A 14,598-nucleotide genomic window follows, 5' to 3' on the forward strand; every position below is an offset into this window, starting at 1 on the left:
CTCATCTAAAACTTAGAGAGCAGTAGTAGATTGTTGTTTGCTAAAGTTTTTTCTTTCATTTTTAGAATTCCATTTTCAAATAAAATTGTACACAGAAAACTTAACTTCTACTGACAGGTTCCAGGCACACTACTGAACCCATAGGACTGTGAGAACTGCAGTTTAAAAGCCAAGGTGCCGGGATGGGTCAGTTGGTTAAGCGTCTGCCCTTGGCTCAGGTCATGGACCAGTCCCGCATTGGGCTCCCTGTTCAGTGGGGAATCTGCTTCTCCTTCTAACTCTCCCCCATCTCATGCTTGATCTCACTCTCCCTCTCTCTCTAAAATAAATAAATAATATTAAAAAAAATAAAGCCTAAAAGCCACTGCATTACATCTGATAATGAGGAATGGATATTTTTAAATGTGCCAAATTTGTGCAATGAAATATTCAGCAACAAAAAGGAACAAACTATAGACACAAGCAACAATGTGGATGATTTCAAAAGCATACTCAGTAAGAAAAGCCATACACAAAAGAGTACATGCACATATGATTCCAGTAACAGTCAATTCTAGAAAATAAAAACTAACAAATAGTGAAAGAAATTGTATCAGTGATTGCCAGGGTTTGGGGTGGGGGTTGGGTAGCCTATGAAACAGCACAAGGAATCTTATGGATATGATGGAATTGTGTGCTGATTCAGTGGATGTCTGTTAAAATTCATAAAAGTGCACACTATAACTGGATAAAGTTTATCGTACATAAATTATGCCACCATAAATTTGATTAAAATCACTGTATTAAATAATCTCTAAGGTATCTAGTATGGGTATAGTGAATAGGATCTGAAATCAGCCAGACCTAGACTTAAATATTGGCTCTGCTCTTTACTGGCTCTGTGCATGGACAAAGCACTTAACCTCTAAAGTCTGTTTCTTCTTCTCTAATACAGGTTGATAGTAGCACTGTTTCATTGCATTATTGTGATAATGGATGTAGACAGCTTAGCTCAGTGTCCGGTATGCAGTGAGTGCTCAATAAATGTTAGTTGCATTTATAATTCCATAATTCCAAATAATTTTCTAGACAACATTGACAAAGTTCAGAGGTGGTATATATGTGGTCTAAATTCTAATTTTGATTCCACTACCAATTATATATGACTTTATAGAAGTCTCAACTCCATCTCTAGGCCTCTGTTTTCTCATTGTTAAGATAGGAGGATTATGGTGTCTTTTTTACCAATTTTATAGAATTACATTACGAATATAAAATAAAATACCATACTTGAAAGAAGTTTAGAAAAAGAGCAAGAAAAGGGGTAAACCACTCCACACAAATGTAGGAAATGGCTATGATGCAATTTTCTCATGATTTTGAGGTTAAGGGCTTTCCTCCAGTAAAGTTTCTGATTTTTGTCTGCTGTTCTTTTATTATACCATCCTTTGTCTTATTTTTCCAACTCAGTTATGGCTTGCCTCCTGTTAATAGTCATAGGAAATTCTCTTGCTGCTCATGTCTCTTCTCTTAGTGAGGAAATGATTCTGGTAAGCTGATTTACCTAAAGTTAAGTTACCTAATGGGTGACCACTAGCATGTCATATGTAAAACAGAGCAAAAATAATGCTTCTAATGGAAATTCAGGACTTTGTAGGGCTAATATTTTGGGGTGGGAGCACTTCCTGAAGCTTCTCAGATGATAACCATCTGCTCCACTAAAGGTAAAATCAGAAATCAGACCCTTTAAACAATATTTTATCATTAATGAGGATGTAGCTGATGTTTCTAAACTAATAATGAACCATGGAACACTACATCAAAAATGAATAAAGCACTGTATGGTGATTAATAGAACTATATACACACACAGACACACATAATACACACACTACATGTATATGTAGTATATGTATATATATATAGTTATACGTATATATATATATATATACACACACAGTGTTTTATTCATTTATATATGACATTTAGAAACAAAGAAGGCTCATGTTCTTTTTGTCGTAATTTTTCTCATTGCCCCTCTAACATCCTTGTTCCTCAGGCTATATATCAGGGGGTTCAACATGGGTGTCAAAGCCCCATAAAATACTGAAATAAACTTGTTCTGGTCAGGGGATGACTTTGACTGAGGTTTCATATACATGGAGATGGTTGCCCCATAGAAGATTGTCACCACAGTTAAGTGAGAGCTACAGGTGGAAAAGGCCTTGAGCCTACCCTGGGCTGAGCGAATCCTTAGGACAGTCATGGCAATTCGGACGTATGAGAGAAGAACAAATCCAAAGGGTAGGAGCAGGGTGAAGATACCTGTGGTGTGGATCATAAGCTCATTGAGGCTGGTATCAGAACAGGCCAACTTAAGGAGGGAAAGAATCTCACAAACAAAATGGTTAATGATGTTAGCTCCACAGAACTGAAGCTTCAGGGATAAGACAAGCATGGTAGTGAGCACAAGTGATGCTCCCCATGAGGTAGCAGCCAGCCAGACACACACTGGGCCATTCATGATCCTGGAATAGCGCAGGGGATTGCTGATAGCAACCATACGGTCATAGGCCATAACAGCCAGTAAGAGACACTCTGTTGTGGCCAAGAGCAAGGAGACACTGATTTGGGTCAAACATTGTGGGTAAGAGAGGTAGGGATGCGTAGAGAAACAATGTACCAAGGCCTGGGGCATAGAAGTGGTTCCATAGCAAAGGTCTAAGAAAGACAGATTAGTAAGGAAGAAGTACATTGGAGTGTGGAGGTGGGGGTCAAAGTAGATAAGAAAGATGATAAGTCCATTCCCCAACAATGTACTCAGATAAGTTATCAGCACCAATGTGAAAAACGTGACTCTCCATTCAGGATAGTTAGAGATTCCAATAAGGAGAAACTCAAACACTGCTGTAGTATTATCTATGGCCATTCTTCCTATTTGCTGCTATTCATTGGATGTGTGCCAATGAAATTGCTTCCTTTTTCCTGTAAGAATGAGAATAAAGAGGGAGGGTTGGTGTGAGAAAAGTGGACATAATTAGGGTGTACAGGATCATTCTTTGTCTTTTTCAAAAGACGGAATACAAATGAGATATCCATTTTGGGGGGGGTAAACAGCTGACTCAGTCTATCACCTTTTTATTAACATATAATGTATTATTTGTTTCAGAGGTACAGGTCTGTGAGTCATCAATCTTACACATTTCACAGCACTCACCATAGCACAGATACCCTATCCCTAGTGTCCATCACCAGATACCCTATCCCTCCCCGCACCCCTCCAGCAACCCTCAGTTTGTTTCCTGAGATTAAGAGTCTCTTATGGTTTGTCACCCTCCCCAGTCCCATCTTGTATCATTTTTCTCTCCCTTCCCTCCCATGAGCCCCCACCCTGCCTCTCAAATTCTTCACATCAGAGAGATCATATGGTAATTGTCTTTCTCTGATTGACTTCTTTCACTTAGCATAATATCCTCTAGTTCCATCCATGTAATTGCAAATGGTTAAGATTCTGGGGGTTTTGAGAGCTGCATAATATTCCATTACACACACACACACACACCACATCTTTTTGTAATATATTTTATATATATGTGTATATATATTATAAAGAAGATGTGATATCCATTCATCTGTTGATGGACATCTAAAATGAGAACAGAGACAAAGCTAGAAATTTCTTCCTTCCCTAGGAAAATAGAAAATTCCCCATCCTTTTGAAAATGGTTATATGAAAATTTTTCCATCCCTCTTCCACCAGATAACCTTGGGTTATTTTTTTTTCAAGTAAGAAGAAAAGAAAGGGAGGCCATCTTCCTGATTCTCTTACTTGTTCACCATTTTCTAAAACAACTTCAATCAGCTTAAGTAACTGAGCTCTAGTAAGAGGGTACCTTCTGACACTTTAAGCTAAAATATTGCTTATTCTTCTGTCTGTTGGTCACTCCTAAATTGCTCATGCCTCCATTTCCACATTGCACTAGTATCTACCATAGTGAGTGCTGCAAAGTGCTTTATTGATCTGAACTGATATTATGTAAATGGAATATTTCATGGAATCCTTGAGGTCTGTGCAAACCTTCTGCTACTATCCCTGGTTAGATTTATGTTGCCAGCTTCTCCTGTGTTTTTTGTGCTGTAGTTGCTGAGCACCAATTAGGAGTGTGAAAATCTAATGTGACGTTTCTAAAAGTGTGGGTGGTAGGAAGAGGGCTTGAATGACCAATCTATCTGAAAAGGCTTTCTCTTTCCACCTTACCACTCTCTTTCCCCTCGGTTTATGATTTTTTTATAGCATATTCTAATATTTGAGATTATATTAATAATTTTATTGCTTGTTTATTATTTGTCTCCCACTCAACTGTAAATTTACTGAAGACAGGGACCTTGTCTGCTTTATTTACTGGTGTACCTAGTATGGTGCCTGGGACATTATAGAGACCTAACATAAAATGAATGAATGAATGAATAAATAAATATATAAGTAAGTAATTTCTGTTATTGTTCAGATATTATCCAGAATCTAACTACTCCTCTTGTCACCTGCACTGCTGTCCTTTATTCCAAATCATCACCATTACTCACCTGAATTTTGCCAGTGACTTCCTTATTGGCTTCACTGTTTCTGGCCTTGCTCCCATTCAGTTCAAATGATTCAGTTAAATTGTAAGTCAGATCAGGTTGCTTTTCCATTAAAAAACTTCAGTAGTTTCCCATTTTAACCTAATTGAATGTCAATCTCCTTATTATGACCTATCAGGCCCTACATGGCTTGCTTCCCAATTACCTCTCTGACCCCAGTTTTTATTACTCTTTTTCTTGCTTACTTTGCTGTAGTCACATTGGCCTCCTCATTGTTCCTTAAACATTCACAGCACATCCCTTTCTTAGAGCCTTTGCTTTCTTTGATTTTGTTGCTCTCTATATATGAAGCCCAGATCCTTGCCTGGCTTATCATCTTACTTCCCTCAGGTCTTTACTCACAACAAATCTTTTTAGTGAGTCCATCTTTGACCACCCTGTCTAAAGGTTCATTTTTAGCCTCTGACATTTTTTTTTAATTTTTAATTTTTTTTTAATTTTTTTTTTAATAAACATATATTTTTATCCCCAGGGGTACAGGTCTGTGAACCACCAGGTTTACACACTTCACAGCACTCACCAAAGCACATACCCTCCCCAATGTCCATAATCCCACCCCCTTCTCCCAAACCCCCTTCCCCCAGCAACCCTCAGTTTGTTTTGTGAGATTAATTTATATCCCACTTTCCCACATTATTTTTCTCCTTAGAATCATTATTTCCAGCACATGGTATAGTTCATCTATTATGTTTATTGATTATCTCTTTTAACTAGAATGTAGTTAGTGAGATCAGGGAGTTTTGTCCATTTAGCTCACTGCTGTATGTCCAAAATTTAGAATAGTGCCTAATACATTGAAGGTACTCAAGAATTACTTGATGAATGAATGCGTGAATGGAGCTCTTTGCCTGTTCCACATTGAAAGACCAACCTCTCTTCTTCTATCTGATTCTTCCCCTGGCATTGTTGTTTATATACTAAATACCCTTTAATGTTTATGTACTTCTTCACAAAACTAACTCTTCCTTTTCTTTCTAATCTTTTCCTTGAATTATCTCCTACTCACTGGCAATGTCTCTGGATAAGTTCCTTCCTTTCACTGGCCTTATTTTTTTATTTGCATTTGCAAGGATTCCATAGCTCCCTTACTTCCCTGTCCTGGCCTCCAAGAACCTATCCCTGTGTCTCATTCTCTGCTTTGTCATCCTCTCAAATGGGCTAAGTACAGAAGGATGATAAATCCACGGATAGAGAAGTTTATGGCGCTTAGGAATTGACAAACACACGCAAGAGGTGGGGAGGCTGATGACCTGCCTTTGCAGGAGTGTCCTCAGAGCATGAGAAACCTAATGCTGGTTCTTTCTTAATTTATTATGGGACCCTGAGAAAGAGGTTTTCTCTTGGATTGCCTCTGCCTTGCAAGTGAAAATTGAGATAATCATTTCCATAATGGTAAAATGAAGAAAGATGAGAGTCACTATGAAGTCACAATGAGTCACAATGAAGACTTTTACACTTTAAGTTAGTATAGTCATGCCCTATATTTCCTTGAATGGTCTATATTTAATTCCCAATTATCTATACATGCACCATCCACAGTAGAAGATCTAGAAAGATGAGGGGCAGGCTACGGATGGGAGGATGAACTGGTGTTGTATAGAAGTAGACAGCTGATTGTTACACCATTTAAAAGTCTCTGTTGCTCCTAGAATTGTTTAAAACACACTGCTTTTACTGTTAAATATTAAATATTGATAAATACATGTTTACTCTCTTTTATATGAATCTATCATTCCCAGTGGGCTGCAGGATGTATTCTGTTTCTCCAGTATTGATGGAAAGTTTAAAAAGAATTTATCCCTCAGTCTTCAAAGAGCCCAGTAGAATAAATTGAGGAGCCATTTGACTAAAAATTGGTGACCAATCTAGGTCCCTGGGAGGACTTGTTTTTAGATGGTGTTAAGCTAACAGATAGATATTGGGATCGAACCCATGACCTTGCCTCCATTAGTACTGTGTTTGGACCCATAGAACTTAAAATTGATGACAGTTTCCCTTTCTCACTTAAAGGCTACTCAGCCTCTTAATTGAGGGGGGTTTTCTTCATTAGTCTGGGCCCTGTCCTCCAAAGACAATGTTGATTATTTCACCCTAAAATTATCATTAAAAGATTCCTGGCAAACTGGACCCAGCGTATTTCCCATCTGAGTCTTGTCACCTGTAATTATTTATACAGCCTAACTTTCCTTCCAACTAATGGGTACCCCTTGACTTCCTGGAGTTTGCTCATGTCTCATAAATGGTTAAAGGAAAAAAACTGGGAGGGGAGAGAAGAAATTGGAGCCTTTTCTTGTTACTGACTCACCATTGGAGGTCTGTTTCTAGTACCAGTAGTTGCAGTAGAATGAGATTGCCCAAGAGAATAATTTTTCACATTTTCAGGTTTGGAATAGTGATGATTTTTCTGCAAACTTGCATGGTGGGATTTCAAAAGCCTTCCCAGGTTCTCAAACTCCCAAATTCCTGGAAACCTCTGAAGAAAGAAAATTCTTTTGGATTAGATCAAATCACAACTGTCAAATACTTCAATATGCAGCCCTTGGTAATGGTATCCAATTACATTATTTAATTTCTTAGGCAAACATTTATTTCACTGACATTTGACCCATTTACATCGTTGTTCAGTCTCCCTCAGAAAAATTGTAACATAAGGAGGATTAAGGTCATCTGAATGTTTTTCATCAAGACCCTTAGGTTATTTCAATTTTCAGTCTGCTAGGTTAGATATCTTTCCTCTCTTGGCAATACTTATCTACCTATTATCTTATCCTGATGAACTGGAACACAATTAAGTCAAATTGCCACTTTCTTTAAAAAAAGAAGGAAATGATAGCAAAACCTGCTGTACCTAGGGCTTTAAAATAAATTAGATAACTTTCAGGAGATGTCCTGGGCTGCGTACCTACCCTACCCAGTTTTCTGCTCTTTCCCCACTACGTATTTTCAGTGCCAGAGAGTGAAAATGTGCAACCTGTAGACCTCAAGGACTTGTGCATCTCTCTATCAGCAAAAAGATCTAATGACAATCCCTTTACTTACTAAAGCTGGAAAATAGACCCAGCCCATTTCCAAAGCATCATCCTGGAGTTGAAGCTCAAAAGCCTTTTAGTTACCCCTTCCCTATCCAGAAAATAAAACTACCAGAAACTGCCTTTCCTTGAGCAGGTTGGTCTAGAAATTACGCCATTTCTCCTCTTCTCTTCATTTAGGTTTAAAATTCATCAATCTATATGTTTATCTGAAGCTGTCATCAGAACTCTATCTCTGGGAGCATAGTTTGCTCTGAACTAAATCTATAAATCTACATCCTCAGCCTACTCATGATATCTGGGGTCCAATTCTCTTCCAGATTCAATTCCAAAGGCAGGGAGCAAGTTGATGAGCTGCTCAGCAACTTAAATAAGTTGAGGTTCCAAAGTGCTACCAGATCATTTATCTCACGCATAGAGTTCCAAGTTTCTGATCTTTGCCAGAAAGAAATAATTAACTTCTGAGAGCTTCAGGGACCTCATCCCAAACAGGCAATTAAATTTTGCCAAACCAGAGCTGTTTGAAAAAAATGTGGCATTTTATGTAGGGAAAACAAATAAAAGAGAAAGGAGAATTTTGAGACCATGAGACTTTTGTATACCACTGTTGGGTTTTCCACAGAACTAAGAAATAATTCTTTTTTATTTTGGTCCATAGTCCCTTCACATGCTTTCTGTATTAAATTGGTGTCATGACAGAGCCTGCAGCTGGTGGAGAAATGTCTACCAGGGGACAGCTGGAATAGAGAGTGCACTGCAGAGAGTGTATGTGTTATTGATTCCCACATTGAAATAGTCCTTATGTTTGCCTTTTCATTCCCACTCCCGCCACCTCAGTCTGCTCAAACAGCCTCCATGGGCTCCTTTTGGCAACTGTATCAAGTCTGTATTCCTTCATAAGGCACATAAGGTCAGCTCTGGAAGTCCCTCATCTATCATGTAAACATTTACTTTTTTATTTACCCATTGATACATTTATTCAACAAATATTTAATGAACACTTGCCATATGTCAGGCAATGTGCTTGGCATTGAGGATACATGGTGCAAAAAACTGCCAGATATGGTTCCCACTTTCATGGAACTTAGTCTGGTGGGAGAAACTGACATGGTCCAAACAAATGAGAATGTGTATATGTACCGGTGGTAGGTGGTATGCAAGCTCTACAGAGTTATATGTTATTGATTCCCACATCCACTTCTGTCTCCTACATCTTCACCAAGTTGTCTCCACTTGAATCAGGTTAGTTCCTTCATTGCTCTATGAATTCCTTCATGCTCAGCCCCATTCCTTCTGCACTGATCATTCTGATACTTTACTGACTTGGAAAGCAAGGTCCTATCTAATCCATCATTCAACACTCAGCTTAGTTCTTCTGTTAACTATTTTGTTTTCTGGTTCTCTATGGAATAGGTTACCTGAGGAAAAATAATTGTTTTACTACCTCTGTAACACTTTTTATGGTAGTAGATACAATATAGGGTATTGGGAAGCAGTCTGAGGTAGTGGTTTAGGCTGTGTACTCAGAAGGTTACTAGCTCTGTGAACTGGTTCAAGTAATCCAAAGAATCTGAGTTGAATTTCTCATCTTTAGGAAATGAATAAATACTTATTTAAATGTAAAATACTTAGAATAGCCCCTGGCACATGATAATAATAAATACTCAGTAAATTCTAGCATGTTATCTATTTTTACTTTTCCAAATGTGTTCACATAAGTTGGTACTTATATTTTATACATGGGAGAATTGTGATCTAAAACAATGAAGTGAATAGCCTAAAGGTCACAGAATTAATTATAGACAGAGATGGATAGAAAACCCAGGGTTACTTCCATATCACTGACTTTTGAGAAATTATCCCTATGGTATTTTGCTTAATTCTTGCTTTGAGGGCAAAGGTCTCAGATCTGGTACTCAGCAAAATTTTGTCCAGGTCCTTGGGTAACTCAGTGTGACATAATATTGGTACCACATTAAGACACCTGTTTTTAGCTGAGGCTTGTTTCAATGCCAATTAGAAAACAGTAATTGCTCGGATATGGGATCAATTCTCATGACAATACTTAATGTCTGTCAGCCTCATGACCTCTAAATGTATCCTTATATGTCATTCTCAAATTGGTCAGAAGAGAAGACCCAAGGCGAGAGTAGACGCCCTACAAGTTGTCTGACATTGGGCAGCTTACTTTAACTTTCTGGATCTCAATTTCTTTTGCTTATCAGACCATTTCTGGGGCCTGTTGCAGTTATGACACCCTTTATTTTAGAGAAACTTTTTCTGTTAAAAGCATTTTTTGATAGTAGGTCATAAATATCTTTCTTGTATGTGGAAGGCAGCTAAGGAAGTTATCATAAGGCCTAGTAAAAGGGTTGCAGGAAATATCTGGGTTAAAGCAAAAAGGAAAACATTTATAGGTTCTGTTGGTTAGTGTAGGGATGTATCCTGACAGTCAAATGAAGGCTAGAGAATGCTGAATAGCAGGAATTACTTCAGGCAAAGGGAAGGAGACAGGTTGGGAACTGAGCTGGTAGAAATACATTTCTCTGCTTTGGATAGATTGTGACTAGTAGAAGACCTCTGTAGCTGCTTCTGGTGTACTCTTGAAAAATCTTTAATCAGAGGACAAGCAAAACAGAGTGTGTAGTGGATTATAAAGGGCCGAATGTAGTATAGGCAATTCCTCATCACAGTCCTTGAGTGTCTGGAGTTATGCACAAATCTATAATTCTAATTTAGCAAATGACATCTCTGCCTTCTCCCTTTTCCTTATGTTATAAGTAGGCCTGAGCCTTGTATGAGGAGTGACGAACTACCAGAAAAAAAGGGAAATAAAGTTCTGGAGAGTACTGACCAGCCAAACATGTCCTAGCTATCTTTAAGCAGATGTCTAAGGAAATTTGTTTCAATGTTGAGAGATGATTAAGCCATCTTAAACTGGAAAAGTGTTCTTTCCACCTGTGAGGCTTTGGGTTGGTCCCAGACAAACAGAACATTTCTAATAGGTTTTTGTCTTAAGAGTTTCTCTCAGGCCCTCGGGGCATGATTAGCCTCAGTGCAGTCCTCAAAGTTGAGCAATTAAAAACTACTTCTTGCAAACACCCAAAGATGCCACATTGGGCATTGTTAAGAAGTTGGCAGACTTGGCAGTTAACTTTACCTAAAACTTCCAACTCCATAATGACATACTAATTATAAGCGATGGGGAAAATATACAATGTTTTCTCAAGAAGAGAGTGGAGAAACTTTGAAGGCTTAAAAACAACAATAAAAAGTTCTGTACAGATAGAAGCTAAGCAGTGGGATTTACTTTCAAAAACTTGTTATGACTTTGTCACAAGACAGCTGTACTGAATGTGTTCATCTAAATGACACCCATTTTAGAATATGAGACTTTATTGTAAATAACCCCAACATAAAAATATGAATCATGGGGCACCTGGGTGGCTCAGTGGGTTAAAGCCTCTGCCTTTGGCTCAGGTCATGATCCCGGGGTCCTGGGATCGAGCCCCGCATCAGGCTCTCTGCTCAGCGGGGAGCCTGCTTCCTCCCCTCTCTCTCTCTGCCTGCCTCTCTGCCTACTTGTGATCTCTGTCTGTTGAATGAATAAAATCTTTAAAAAAAATATGAATCACTTGTGGGGAGACCTGGATGCTTGTCTTGGCTCTATCACAAACTTGCTTTATTATTGTAATAAGTCTTTTAACCTCTTCCTATTTGTGAAATGGTGAACAATAATCCCTGCCCATATGGGTTTTATGAGGACCAAATTACATACTGATTGCAAAAGACACTTGAAGATAAAGATACTACCAGTTCATAGAATTATTTTAAATCTGTGATCTGAATGGAATGAAAGTAGGCCTATAGATCTCAGTATTAGATCTGAATTTCAGGTAGGACACACTGGCCTTATTTGATTTGGTGGAGGGAGAAATACGTATCTATAGATATACAGATTAGCTCATTTAATTTCACAACACCTTAATTTCACAGATTAAGAAAGAGGCTTAAGGAGATGAAATAACATGAAAAGTGAAAAGTGATAAGCGTTGTGCCCAGAACATGATAAACGATCAATAAGTGGTAATTGGCTACCCCAAAGATACGGATTTAGTGAAAAGAAGGGCCATCTGTACCCCAATGTTCATAGCAGCAATGGCCACAGTCAGTAAACTGTCGAAAGAGCCAAGATGCCCTTCAACGGACGAATGGATAAAGAAGCTATGGTCCATATATACAATGGAATATTATACCTCCTTCAGAAAGGATGAATACTCAACTTTTGTATCAACATGGACGGGACTGGAAGAGATTATGCTGAGTGAAATAAGTCAAGCAGAGAGAGTCCATTATCATATGGTTTCACTTACTTGTGGAGCATAAGGAATAACATGGAGGACATTAAGAGAATGAAGAGAAAAGTGAATTGGGGGAAATTAGAGGGGGGGGGATGAACCATGAGAAACTGTGGACTCTGAGAAACAAACTCAGGGTTTTGGAGGGGAGTAGGGTGGGGAGATAGGTGAGCCTAGTGGTGGGTATTAAGGAGGGCGTGTATTGCATGGACCACTGGGTGTAGTGCTTAAACAATGAATCTTGGAACACTGAAAAAATAAAATAAAATTTAAAGAAGAAGAAAAAAATAAGTAGCAATTGGTATCATGGACATTCTTTATCATGTAGTCATTTGATGTATTCAGGTCAGAAACATTACAGGCTCCTCAGGAGGAACATGACGATGAAAGTATTGGTTTAGCATAGATGGTAGGGGCTGGGGTAATATGCCCTATGCAGAAGTCAAGTTTTTAGAAAATTCATATTACTTGATCTACTGATTGATTCATTGATTTTTTTCAGGAAGATTTAAGTTACTTGATCTATTAGTTGACTGAATGCTTCATTCATTCATGTATTCACTTATTAAATAAACATATAGACTATGTACTATGGTTTCAGACAATATGTCAGAAGCTCAATGTACAGAAATAAGGTCTTTAACTTCAATAATTTTATCATTTAGTAAGGAGATACAGATACCTAAAGTAGTTCATACAAAAAAATTTTTTGTAGTTCATACAAAAAAATATAATAAATTTATCATTTAGTAAGGAGATACAGATAACTAACATAGTTCATACAAAAAAAAAGTATTACAAGTGCTTTGAAAGGAACACCATCTATCATGGAAGAGAAGAGGGATTGGTCAATTCTACTGGGGATGACAGGATGTCAGGACAGTTTGAGAAGGCAAAGCTTGAGCTGAATCTTTTTTTCTTTTTTTCCTTTTTTTAATTAAAGTATAATTTAGGGGTGCCTCGGTGGCTCAGTGGGTTAAGAATCTGACTCTTGATCTCAACTAAGGTCTTGATCTTAGGGTCATAAGTTCAAGCCTGGCGTTGGGCTCCATGCTGGACATGGAGACAACCTAAAAAAAAAAGTGCTTTTGGGGCGCCTGGGTGGCTCAGTGGGTTAAGCCTCTGCCGTCGGCTCAGCTCATGATCTCAGGGTCCTGGGATCGAGTCCTGCATCGGGCTCTCTGCTCAGCAGGGAGCCTGTTTCTGCCTCTTTCTCTGCCTTCCTCTCTGTCTACTTGTGCTCTCTGTCTGTCAAATAAATAAATAAAATCTTTTAAAAAATAAAGTATAACTTAACATGCTGTTATATTATTTTCAAGTGTACAGTGTAATAATTTAACAATTCTATACATTACTCAGTATTCAAGAAAAGTATACTCTTAATCCCCTTTATCTGTTTCACCTATTCCCCCACCCAACTCCCTTCCAGCAACCACCAGTTTTTTCTCTATGCTTAAGAGTCTGCTATTCCTGGTTTGTCTTTTTTTTTTCTTTATTCATTTGTTTTGTTTCTTAAATTCCACAATGAATGGAATTAATGAGCTGAGTCTTTAAGTAAGTAGGGGTTTGTCAGGAAGCATGTTGGAAAGTAGAAAGAAAAATCAAAGAGAAAAAGAAGCATGTACCAAGGCCCAGAGATGTGAAACTTACTTCCTGGTTTGGGAAACCAAAAGAAGCTCAGCATGGTTGGGGCAGACCATGAAAGAGAAAATAGGGCAAGCAATTAATTAGACTGCAGAGTTAGGCAGGCGTGAGGTAACGAAGAGCACTGTTCACCTAGCCGAGGATTTGGACTTGATTCCGAATGTAGTGGAAATCACTGAAGAGTTTAAAGAGCATATGGTTGGTTTTGGTTTTGGAAAGATCATCCTTCCCAGCATTGTGGAGGATGGAATGGGGGCAAGTGTGGAGACAGAAAAATTCATCAGAAGGTCGCTAAAATTGTCCCAATGACGCTTAAATCAAGGCTTCAGTTGTACCTTAATCTGTGAAATGGAATAATAAAAATTCATAAGGTTTTGTGAGGATTAAAGGAGTTAATATTTGTTTTTAGAACAGTGCCTGCTAGTTAGGAAGTAGCTTATATTTCTGCTACACAACAAAAAGATAAAAGCTTCTTAAAAGCAGAATTTTGACTATCTTATGTATTAATCTTCTACCTGATCTATATCCTTCTATGTATTTTTATGAAATAAGTGAAAAAATGTCATTTATTTTTTTCTGCCTCTCTCTTTTATAGTTTTGCTCCAAAGACAGGGATATTCTTGGAGAGTTTGTGTAGAATTTTATCCTTTCATTCAACCGAGTGATAAGACAGTTTTTTTTTCCTTTTTTTTTCTAAACATGTTTATTGGGATATAACTTGCTACCATATAATTCACCCATTTAAAATGTACAATTCAATGTTTTTTTAATATGTTCATAGATATGCGCAACCGTCACCACATTTAATTGTAGAATATTTGCATCACCTCAAAATGAAACCCCATATCCTTTATCTGTCTCCTCACCTACTTCCCAGCCTTGCCCTAAGGCAACCACTAATCTCCTTTTTGTCTCCAGAGATTTACCCATTCTGGACTTTCATATGA

At 38.0% G+C, this 14,598-nt stretch overlaps 2 protein-coding genes across 2 annotated transcripts in view; one reads left to right on the plus strand and one right to left on the minus strand.

Moving 5' to 3' along the window:
* The window catches only part of IGSF1 (immunoglobulin superfamily member 1), a 432,586-nt gene that overhangs the window by 199,424 nt on the left and 218,564 nt on the right, over positions 1 to 14,598 (plus strand). The window lies entirely within an intron of this gene.
* Positions 1,571 to 7,093, minus strand: OR13H1 (olfactory receptor family 13 subfamily H member 1). Its single transcript, XM_082716469.1, has 2 exons — positions 6,926 to 7,093; positions 1,571 to 2,964 (listed from the first exon to the last, which is right to left on the minus strand). Exon 2 carries the CDS (start codon positions 2,906 to 2,908, stop codon positions 1,982 to 1,984), a length of 927 nt encoding a protein of 308 aa, XP_082572595.1. The 5' UTR covers positions 2,909 to 2,964; positions 6,926 to 7,093; the 3' UTR covers positions 1,571 to 1,981.

Source organism: Mustela nivalis, assembly GCF_964662115.1.
Source record: "Mustela nivalis genome assembly, chromosome: X".
Lineage (NCBI taxonomy): Eukaryota > Metazoa > Chordata > Mammalia > Carnivora > Mustelidae > Mustela > Mustela nivalis.